General features: G+C 40.3%; 1 protein-coding gene across 2 annotated transcripts in view; it reads right to left on the minus strand.

Annotated features, from left to right (window-relative positions):
• COL27A1 (collagen type XXVII alpha 1 chain) overlaps nucleotides 1–12,009 on the minus strand; it is a 592,361-nt gene that overhangs the window by 310,977 nt on the left and 269,375 nt on the right. For both annotated transcript variants that reach the window (XM_089692938.1, XM_089692937.1), the window contains exons 17-19: nucleotides 6,527–6,580; nucleotides 5,721–5,774; nucleotides 4,784–4,837 (exon numbers count right to left, since the gene is read on the minus strand). In XM_089692938.1, the coding sequence (XP_089549064.1) occupies nucleotides 4,784–4,837; nucleotides 5,721–5,774; nucleotides 6,527–6,580 (162 nt within the window). The remainder of the gene's footprint in view (nucleotides 1–4,783; nucleotides 4,838–5,720; nucleotides 5,775–6,526; nucleotides 6,581–12,009) is intronic.

Below are 12,009 nucleotides of genomic sequence, written 5' to 3' on the forward strand. Positions count from 1 at the left end.
ATATATACACACACACATACATACACAGTATATACACACACACACATACACTATCAAATTCATTAAACTTACCGTGCAAGTGGTTGGCTAGACTAAACGATAATAACAATTAATTATTTCTGGTCTCAACAGCCATATTTGTATACTTACTAATGGAACTACATATGCTGTAGTGCTCAAAGGTGACTTTACAATGTGTGAATGTGTGTGCATGTATTCGTGCTCACACGTGTCTGTTTTTCCTTGTCAGTTATTGTGCTAGTGATTGCTTTGCCTTCCTAAGCTAAAACCTATAAAAACATGGGGATTTCATGCAGAGCAGATGCCATTTCCTTGTAACAGAATAGTTCAGCAAAGAATTACATCCAATCTCAATGTACACAACACAATGCAGCCTGCCAAGCCCATGATCTAACCATTTTGGCTCTGCTGTGTGGCCAAAGTAAGGGAATACAGTTTTACAGCTCGCTGGCTGCCAGTGGAACTTCTCCCCGCTGTACAGCAGTACTAAGGCTGTAGGAAAAGGACAGGAATTTAAACAGCAATCCTCCACAAATGGAATGACTCACTTGTGATGTCACCAAGTTCATATTAAACACCTTGAATGGACTGAACGCATACTCCTAATAATGGTTTTTTTCCAGCCTCACCATAAAATGTAATTACTCTGTGCAAAACATCTTCCATTGTAGGGACTCTTTTTTGACAACTCCCTGTACAGTAACAGCACTATAGGCCTGCCAGCTAAGAGTGCCATTAATGTTAGGCTGACCATAGATGGGTAGAATGTTGAGAAAAAATTCTTAGGAAAAGAATGTTCTTAAAAAGTTTATTGTTTTTCTGATTATTAGTAGGGTCAAATCAACTATATTTTTCAACCACAGTGACAAGAAAATTTGAAGGAGCAGGATGAAAACCTTTTCTGAAACTAACACATTTCGGTCTATGTGGTTTTAATTCTGGAAAGTCCATTTATTCCAAAATCAAATGTTAATAGCAAGAAAAATCTTTTGAACAATATTTGAATATTCTGAGAATTTTCGTACAAAAAAAAAATTACCCGACTCTATATCCGGTGGTGCTGATTGTGCTGAAATTTACAGAAGTTGATCAGTAGATGGACTTCTGTGCAGCCAGCTTGCCCATACATGGGTCGAAATTCGACAGGTCCCGGCTGAACAGGCAGAATTTCAATTAATATATGTCTGGCTTTATTTATGAATTTTCATTCAACATTTTATCCATCTGTGGCCAGTTTAACTGTGATATTATCATATATGAAAAGCAAGCACTCCAATATCCTTGAAGGCAGTTTACTTCAAAAGCAGTATTATTATAAAAGGTAGAACTGATGTATTGGGCACTTACAGGTTCCCTTTACTGAGGTGCATGGATTGTTCATTGCACCATGATAAATGGGACCGTCACATCCCCAAAAGGTCATTCCTACTTATTTATTTATTTCAGGTACTTATATAGCGCTGTCAATTTACGCAGCGCTTTACACATATACTTCTACTGAATATGCTCTTGTGTAGTAAACTGGCTTCAAGGATATTGGGGAACTGGCTTTTTGTATTTTGGTTATGTTTTGTGGTACCAGCTCCAATCATACATTCGAATACAGCCTGAGACTTTGTGGCATCCAGTATAGATATTTTCATATAGATACTGAGATCAGGAACACCTCTGCTTACCACATATAACTAGAAAACATCAAATTCAATAACAGCATACAGTAAAGAGGTGTGTAGTAAATGACAGCAAATAATCTATGATAGGATTTCACTAGGTTAAAACAACTGATCATCCAGAAGTGATATTTTAGTTATATGTGATTCAGCTCCTGACTTTTTATAAGTCAAGGTTTGGGTTGAACAAGGTTCCACCCAAACCTGCGGGAAACTGTCACATTTTAGCAGGCCGCCAGCCCAATCCAAACAACTGCACCAGCAGAATTGTTGCATGCAGAGGCGGGGTGGGGATGCTAGTGACATCTTTGACCAAATACTGTATGACCATATGGTAATTGACTATTTGGACAACTTAGGTGACTAAATATGACCATGTAGCCAATAATGTCACCAGCATCCCTGCCCTTAGTTAACTGCAGCTGTGGGGTGGGGAATTCCACAGCTGATTGGGCTGGCAGCCTCTTATAATGTGACAGTTTCCTGTGGTCTCAGGCCAACCTCATGTTAGCTCATTCCTACTCTCCAGTAGCAAGATCCTGTTGCCATGAATTTAACTCGGTTCCTGTCCACCTGGGAGTTATTCCCACTAACCTTTGCATGTTCAACCTACTCCTGCTGCATTCTTGATAATGGCCACAGCAGGTGTGTGAAACAAGGAACTAAATTGCAGATATTTCACAAATGCAGTCCATAAGAGATATAAGAAGAGTCAGGGGGTTTAAAGCCAACATCCACCAAACTGAGGCATTTGTTTAAGGTGGCCTGACCCTTTTAAATGAAAGGGTAAAAGGTGGCAGGTGATTTGCCTTTAGAGGAAATGCTGCATTAGTATTTGTAAAGCCACACTACCCAAATATTGGTTATGAGTGGAATGCATGGATCTTCCCCAGGGCATGTTTACTTTGATAGTTTGTTGCTAGTTAAGTGAAAAAAGACATGCATTCCATCAAGTAAAAATAAAAATCCTACCTCCTCGATACTTCTAGCTCCTAGCTAATCCAGCATGTTATAATTTGCTTTAACTAAAGAAACAACTCATAACAAAGGTAAGCACCCCATTATATGTTATAGGTTTTAGCCATTTACTCAAACACCTTTGTTAAAAAAAAAAAAAATCTACTGATTCCACAAGGACCAGCATCTATGAAATGCCATTCTTTATTTTCACAGCTTCTTCAGTAAATGACCCTTTTTGCTGGTAAAGGCGAAAAATAATTTCTTTCAATGGCAAAGAATGCCTGCAAGTCTTAACCACCTTTTCTCAAAGGGTACCTATATTTAGCCCAATTAGTGTTTCCTCATAGCTGCACATATTGCTTGTTGTTATTGCTGGCAATTTCAAAGGGTGGGCCTACATACCAAATTATTCTAGGAGTCTCAGGAGATCAGCTCATTTGCATATTTACCAGGTTATATTTAGGTAACTAAAAGCTCTACAACTACAAAATGTGTTTAGTTTAATAATAATACCTGCAGTAGCAGCATTTGACTGCATATGACTGCCTATGCATACTTCTCTCATTGCACATCAGGCTAGACATGCCCACGATCCCTTTCATTGCACATGTGTAAATAAAAAAAGTTCAACCTTACAAGTGTGCTCTTCCTAATGATAGTGGTGATGTTCTCCTACAATTCTTCATACAGAGTTTGCTGCTTCTCCTGGCATCTAATCTTACTGAAACAAATTATCCTTTTCATTGCTTAGTTTCCAGCCCCTCTCATTACTCATTGGCTAATTACATGCGCCCAATAAATCCTTATGCAGATATCCAAATTCTTCAGTTTTGCACAGGTGATTTAATTCACAGTATGCAGCTGAGTCATTAACTATCACAGCTGTTCTCACTACAGGGGTCATAAAGTTGAACTTTTCAACCACTCAAGAGCTGTCCCATAGCAGATATACTGCTACAGGGTAGCTCCGCTGAGCAAAATCACGTAAAAGTGTGTGATTTTGTAATTCCGTGTAGGGGGCGCACACACGCTGCCCTACCCACACCGCTATTGGCTGCTGCATATGTCAATCATCGGGTCCCAGCCGGGACTCGGTGATCGTTCGCAGGGCTGAGAGGGGAGAGATCTGTGTGTAAATACAGATTTCTCTCAAGTCAGCATGAATATGCTGCTTTGTATGTCTCTGTACAGCAGAGAGATACAAAGCAACATGTCTCCCAAGTAAAACACACACAGCACACTGTTAGGGTTGCCACTTCATCCCTTTAAAACCGAACACATATTAATTCCTCAGGTTCTGTGGCTGATTAAGGTGGTAACTAAACTCACCTAGTGCCTTATCTGCATTAAATTAGCCACAGAACCTGTGTAATTAATGTTTGTTCAGTTTTAAAGGGTGGCAAACCTACACACTGTTAATCCTTTGATCGTGCATATGTTAACCCCTTCCTACCCAGTGCCATTAGTACAGTTTCAGTGCTTTTTAATAGCACTGATCACTGTATTGGTGTCACTGGGGGTGTCAGTGGCAGTCAGTTCCCACCGCAGTCCCGCTATAAGTTGCTGATCGACGCCATTCCTAGTATAAAAAATTCCAGTATATATACTGCCATCTGTAGACTATATATCTTTTCACGCAAACCAATTCATTTACACGTATTGGGATTTTTTAATTTTTTATTTTTTTTAGCAAAGACATGTAGCAGAATACATTTTGGCCTAAATTTATGAAGAAATTTTATTTTTCACATTTTGTTATTGGATATATTTTATAGCAAAAAGTAAAAAATATTGGCTTTTTTTTTTTTCAAAAGTGGTCGATCTTTTTTTGTTTATAGCGCAAAAAATAAAAATGCAGACGTGATCAAATACCACCAAAAAAAAAATCTCTATTTTGGTTGCAACATTGCATGACGCACTATTGTCAGTTAAAGTAACAGCGCCGTATTGCAAAAAATGGCCTGGTCAGGAAGGGGGGTAAATCTTCTGAAGGGCAAGTGGTTAAATATGTTGTTTACACTGGGGAAGGATTAGAACCTCTGTCAGGAAGTGAGCTTGGGGACACAGAAACAACAAATGACAGAGGTTCTAATCCACTCTCGGAAAAGTAAGTCACATAGCAAACAACATACCTCCGGACCAGGTGGACCTGGTAAGCCGACCAAACCTTTATCCCCTGGTTTACCCTGTAAATGAAAAAAGATATGCTTAAAAGAAAAATGTCAAGTTGTGTACAAAAATAAGACAAAGTAACACTAAACGCTAATTTGGAAAAAGAACACTCTCTTCAATTATATATCCCTAACACAAAAAGTTCCTTCTATTTGCTCTCAGCCTCTTCTTTTTTTGCTGCTGTGATCCGAATTCCTGTTAGAAGGTGGCTTTGCTTGTTTTCCATGGTCCTACTGTGTGCAGGAACATAGCCACCCTCTGTTGTTCACTCCTGAGATGGACTTGGGACTATGGGATTTTTAGTGTGCATTGAGCAGCGCACATTATCAAAACTAACCTAAATCCATAAACTACTCGTGAGGCAGCAAAACATTAATTTTGTCATTCCGAACCAAAATCAGACATCTTTGGCATTTCCACTTAAGAAATTTTCCTCTCAACTTGCCATGCTACCATTTACCATGGCATTTTGGGCATTGGTAATAAGTCTCCCAGCAGACTATAAGAAGCATGTAACAACGCCATCTCACAGGCCAAATGCAAAACTACAACAACGAATCTCCATCTGCCAAAAATCTAAGTGCCTCATACACAATAAGCCTAAGCAAATCATAGAACAAAAAGTGGCTATTATGGTTTATTTATAGCGGACATATGCCTCGACAGCATCAGCTTAATGAAGATTTCTTATTCTGTTTTTCAGTGTTTACTCTAACAAGACGTCGGAAAAAATTACATGAAGTTCAGTGGTTTATATTTAACACCGCGCCAACAATGGAAGCCTAGTGGAGAATTTCGCAATGTAATAATGTGGACTGTATTAAAATGAAGACAGAAAAAACAAAGGTAATACAAGGACAATATTTAACCTCTGCTGATTAAAAAAGCAGATCTTACCACAGGCCCTGTCTTCCCACGAGGTCCTGGTGGTCCTGGTAGACCCTGGCTGCCCTATTAGAAAGAAATTATAGCTATTATACAGCGTATAACCTGACAACTTAACCAATAAAAAACAGATTAATTGAAAATATGTCCTGACATGAATTGGTGTATTTCTCTGTATTGCACAAATGTGTTTTTAAGGCCTCGTTCCAACGGGCAGCTAAAACAGGCGATTGATCTGCATTTTTATAATCCCTGACCAAATTCCCCCACACCCCTCGCTTCCTAGACTGCCCACTGGCAAGTTAGCATTGCCAATGGAAATGTCTGCACAAACTGATGTGGTTGTGTTGTGGCAAATTCTATACAGCATGTTGCTGGTACCGCCACCAAACATGTCTCATTGCAGCAAATGAGACCATGCAACTACCACATCTCATGCACACTGTTATGGTGTGGTTTGGCAGGATTTCCCCCTCCTCACAGACATTAAGGAGGCACCTTTGAGCCGCCTATCAACTGGCTCTAAAAAGAAATCCACCCCGGGAATCAAGAATTTTGAGTCACCAGAACAGGAATAGAAAGGAATCTTGCAATAGGGGTGATTGTTTAGGTGAGAACTGTCTGACAGGGTATTTCCCACACTTTGGAGAGGATTTCTTAGAATTACCGTTGTAACATTGTAAGAAAGCAGATTTGAAAAAAAGTCTTAGGGAAAACTACCATGAATTTGATCAGATCCCAAATATTGCTCCCAAAGATAATGAAAAAAATGTATTGTGCTTCTGCTTTCAAGCGCTAAAAATAATTTAAGACCTCACCTTATCACCTTGAAATCCATCTTCTCCGGGTATCCCTGGGAGTCCCTGAATGCCCTAAGTGCACATTACCAAAATAAATTACAAGGTGTATTATAGTGAGAGACAAATGTACCAGGACCATCTCATATATCACATAAGTAATATCAAAGCAGAGTGGGAACAAAACCTAATGAGCCCTCCTTGGTCACACAGTAAACTCAAGAGACACACACAGATAAGCATATAATACAATGGTAAGCAAAAGTCATCAAACACAACCAAACTCAAAGACGGAAAACACGTTTAGGCAGAAGAATAAGTTCTACAATTTGCATATTACAGGCAAAAAAGTCCTAATAAAGGCTTTTTAAACCTTTGACACCTATTCAACAGAATACCTTATAATTATGAAAGCAGACAATTAAAATCCCAAGTCTGCGCAAAACTTTTTTAAGTTTTGCACTAAAAGTAGGGAGGGGAAATACACGAGCAGCTGCTAAACTTGAGTTTAGGAGCGTTTGGCATTTTTTTTTGCCAAAGCTTCTAAACTCAACTCCATAAAAGCCTATGTGAACATGTAAACATAGGCTTTTAGCAGAGTTTAGCAGCTGTCGCAGTTAGGTGAGGTTAAACCTACCTCTCATGAATGCAGAAGAATCGTGTTCAGGATAGGAATGTTTGACCGCTAGCCACGGAAAAACGCATAATGCAGAAACAGCGGTACTGCGATTTGCATTTTCCCACGTCCGGCAGTCAGGGTAGGATTTTGTACATGGAGCTGTACACTGTGTATTTCAGGGCCGTCCGACAGAAAGGGTATGTAGGGGGTAGTTTGTTTCTCAATGGGAACAAAGGGTGCAGGTTGTATAGTAGTTATACCCCATATAGGTAAGGACTCTACGAACTGTGTTTTGATATTGGTCACTAATCAATTATACTGTATTTTAAACTATGATTAATCTTGGAACGTGGCTTAAAGCCAGGGGTTCCTTTCCCATGATCTGCAGGTGAAGGGGTGCAGGCTGCTAATGTACCCATTCAGAGGGATGTGTGCAGTAAATAGAGAAAACACTGCTCTCCCAACCAGCCACCATAACCTGTGTAGGAGGATCAGTTTCAGCCTACATGTCTCTGCCCCGAAACCACACCCTGTGAATGTTTCACCTTGCAGCCCCCCCCCGAGGATTAGTCATATGACCAAGCCCCAGTGGGTGCAGCGAAATGCATCAGCGAGTGTGGTTTCTTGGCGGACACATGTAAGCTGAAGTTGATCCTCCTACACAGGTTATGGTGGCTGGTCGGAGGAGTGGTATTTTCTCTATTTACTTAATTTTTTTTTTTTCCCAAGAAGGCAAAATGTGTTTATTAAATAAAAAAAAACAGGAGATTATAGTATAAAACATTAAGTTGTACAAAAATTAAACAGGAATGGTTACATACAACCAAACAGACAAAAAACAAACAACCCCATGGTGACAATAGAAGTACAATACTGATCGCAACACAGCAGTGGAAACCTGCGCAAAAGATTAATTTGCTGGTGATAGAAAACAATCTGCACATCCCCATATAGGAAAGATATGCCTACCCTGCCTTCAGATAAGATATATTATGTGGGAAAGGTACATACATCTATATGGATGATAATAAAAAGAAAGTATACACCCAGTATGGTAAGTGAATCCAAAGACCTTCACTATGTAAGTATAGGTATCAGCAGAATGCAGCCAACGATCCCAAATTTTATTATACAGTATTTGAAAGGGCATCCTCTATTAACATATCAATTTCTTTAACTCTTCCCACTTTAAACCTGTTATCTGCAATAAGTTCACATGACAAGCAACTGGGTCCGCTGTCGCATGTTTTCTATCTTGTACATTTAAATATACAGCACTGGGCTCATTTCTGTTTCAAGGCTAGCTTTTCTGGTTTTATGGCGTATGAGCACATTGCTATTCTAAATCTTAGCTATTTTTAGGAACAGGAAAGAATATTAAAGGATAAGTGTACTTAGAACATTAATCCCAGGCAGCCAAAGCCTCTGCCCCCCATCCTCATCAGATGCAGACAAGTCAGAGTTAGGGTTCAATAATTAAGTACCCCCCAAACCCCCCTCCTCAGCACCCCAGGATGCAGGGATATAAAAACAGCTGAATGGAGTGTCAGGGGACAGAAAGAAAGGTAAGTAGGTGTGTTTGTAGATGTTCATCCTAAAGTGAACCCGCACGCAGATCAGAGCAGGAAAACAAGAACAGGAGACCAGAAGAGCGGCCAGATCCAAACAGGAAGATTAGAAGTGTAAAAAAGTGTGACATGCACAACAGAACTATATCTGTACACATATTTATACATATACTGTATATAAACATACAAGAGCAACATTCTGAAATTATGGTTTTATTTGTTCTGCTTTTGTACGAAACAGAAGATTCCACTAAAACAACTATCGATACAGAGGTTTGCATGACAGAAATGTGAAAACCATTACTCTTGTTTTCCTGCATGCCACAATTGACAGACCATTACAATTACATTAGCCAGGTCATATGACACAGGACTTCAGAGGGTGGAAATAACTATAAATCTTAGTCAGTGGTCCATAGAAGCTCAAAAGCTAATGCCCTATGACATACAAGTGCACACACTTACACACTTGTACCATTTTAGTCAGGAAACCCATGTAGAACTCAATGAAGATAATGTCCCTTGAGGAAGATGAATCCTGGGTCTCAGGCCCTAAGTTCTGCTTGTGCTGAAATTCACAAGAGTCAAAGGAAAATCCACCACTACTCTGTACAGGAAAGAAAGCTTCTACCTGGGAAATACGTTGTATATAACAGGGTAAAGGAGGTAAGTCATTTTTCAACACAAATTGCTCTGAGCCTCCACTTCACCAAAAAAAACTTTCATGATATACATACTGTATGTAGGGACCACTCGTTGTTAAGTCCAAAACCACTAACAGTGTTGGGTACCTAATCATTACACTTTTATCATTAACACTTTTTTCTTTAAAACGGAGAAAAACTTTATGCAACTATACAGTAGCGCTCGACATATATACTATTTTACACTGAGTTGTAAAGAAAACTATTTGTGCCCAACAAAAAAGGCACAGTGTAGCTGCATATTTTGTGGTTAGTGACCAGGCTGTTATGAGCACTTGATGGATAGACCATCCTGAAAGAACAAATACATTCTCTCCACAGATGTGATCAATGGCCAACTGCAGAAAATTACACTAGAATAATATTTTTCCTAATAGAATTTAACAACCAATTAATGAGTTTAGAAATGAGTGGGCTGTGCCTCTAACACCCTACTCAACCCCCCTATGTAGCTTAAAGGCAACAAAGATGGCTCTCTACTGGCCTAGCCAATAGGGCTTATGAACTTAGTGGGCGTTATTTTAATCTAGAAAAATATTTTTGCTTTAACATCAATGCCATAGTAGGTTTCGACTGGTTGAGAGAAATACGCACCTGCTCTGCTTGTTTTTAGAATGAATCTATTTTTTGTTCTTTAAGGTCTACACTCAAGATTTTTAACTTTCAAACAAACCATATCTTCCGTTGGGAACTCAGGCTCATTAGGTGATTCTAGCTGTAGAGGAAATTAGCAGTCAAAAAATTGTTTTCATTAAATACCAAAACACCTCACTGAGTGATATTTAATTAGAAAGTATTGGGCTGAAAGGTGATTACCTAGGGGGAAAATCCTTAAACCTCTGCTATGGTAACAAATTAGCTGAATAACCCAATGTTACTTTATGCAGAGGGAAAACAGCTACAAATGTGCATTCAGATAATGAACAAGTTAAGGGAAACTTGTACTAAAAAGGAGGCTATATTTGCTGATCTCTCCTTTTCAAAATGTAAGTTGTCAGCCTTTCCAGAACAGTAATGCAGATCAGGAGTCCTATTTTTCTCGGACCTTGCTACATGCTTTTTGTAGGTCAATGTCTCAGAAAGAACTGAAGCCATAGATAGCCATATAAGTCACTTCCTGCACCCATTCTAAGAGTTCCACAAAGACTTGGAAAAACAAGATGGCAGATAAGTGGGGTAGATGGAAACAATATACAAGATTAAATGTAACCAAATGCTGTAGGCAGCAAAAGTGCAACCTTTGGCAGTGTGAGAGGACAGTTAGGAAGATCAAGTTCACGGCTGGGCCCGAAGATCTGCACATGTGCATGAAGCAGTTCGCAGACCAGGACGCAGAGTCAGAGCTCAGTGTGTTTCGCCATTTTTGCTAATGCGCATCCATGTTAGAGTGCATTAGCATGCACATCTGGCACTGGTTTTTCTCAAAACATAGCTAATGGGAATTGCTGACTGGTCATCGGCTTCAGTGAGTTGTGACGAGACCTGCATCCTGATTATGCTCTGCTTAGAATCAGCTTTCCTTCTGATTCCACTTGATTCTGATCTCCTGTTGCTGACTTTGACTTGCATTCTAACTCTGTCCTCAGTCTACTGTTTTTGTACTTCTTCTACCTGTCTGATAGTGCCCCTGGCTTGGCTCTGGACCCTGCTTCTGCCTCTGCCTCCTGAAGTGGTACCTCTTCTGCCAAGTTGTTGCTGACAGTATTGTGTGACAATATTCTGCAGATGTTCCAGTCCTGAATCCACAACATTCCAGCAAAATCTACACTATCAGCTGTCCGCCCACGGTGTCAGGACGTAACACCGGCCCTCGTGCCGCTTTGTCCTGCTACAACCTTTCACCAACTCCAGGTGGTATTGGACAGAAGGTGTAAGGGAAGCCCTCTAGTCAGCTCAACCTCTACCAGGTAGGGGACAGGAATGAACATTGCAAAAACATTCAAGTGCCTACTTACATTCTCTAATCGCAACTGGAAAATCATAGATGAAAGAGTTGGTGGCTGGGCACAGCATAACATAAAGCAACTCTTTTAAAGCAGAGTTCCAGCCATTTTTGTGTTTATTAAAAGTCAGCAGCTACAAAAACTGTGGCTGCTGACTTTTAATAAACACACACTTACCTGTCACGGAGTCCAGCGATGTTCTCACCTGCCCCATCCCTTCTCCCCTTCTCTCCTCCACAGTGCCGGCATCTCTACTGTGGCTTGCGGCTTCACAGCCTGGTGCCCACTGCGCATGCGCGAGTCACACGGTGCCTCCTAATTGGTCCAGCAGTCTTCTGGGACCTGTGAAAGTTCCCAGGAGACTGCGGGAGAGAGGAGGGGGCCGAACTTCCGGCTCACTTTGCCGCAGCAAACTGAGCCGGATGTGGGAGCAGGTACCTGTTAAAAAAAAAAGGTATCCGCTCCCCCCAAAAAGGTGCCAAATAACGCAGTGGAGGGGAGGAGGGAAATAAGCAGAGCTTCCATTTTTGAGTGGAACTCCGCTTTAAGGACAAATAGATTATTTCCCTGCTTATTGTTCATGGGGACAGTTCCACCTCTTGCTACCTTATCTTGCCTGCTTCATTTTTTTCAGTGTACACCAATGTAGCACATTAGTGTGAACTAACAA

This window comes from Staurois parvus, unplaced genomic scaffold (genome assembly GCF_062004578.1).
Source record: "Staurois parvus isolate SC_StPar_1 unplaced genomic scaffold, SC_StPar_1.0 ptg000608l, whole genome shotgun sequence".
NCBI lineage: Eukaryota > Metazoa > Chordata > Amphibia > Anura > Ranidae > Staurois > Staurois parvus.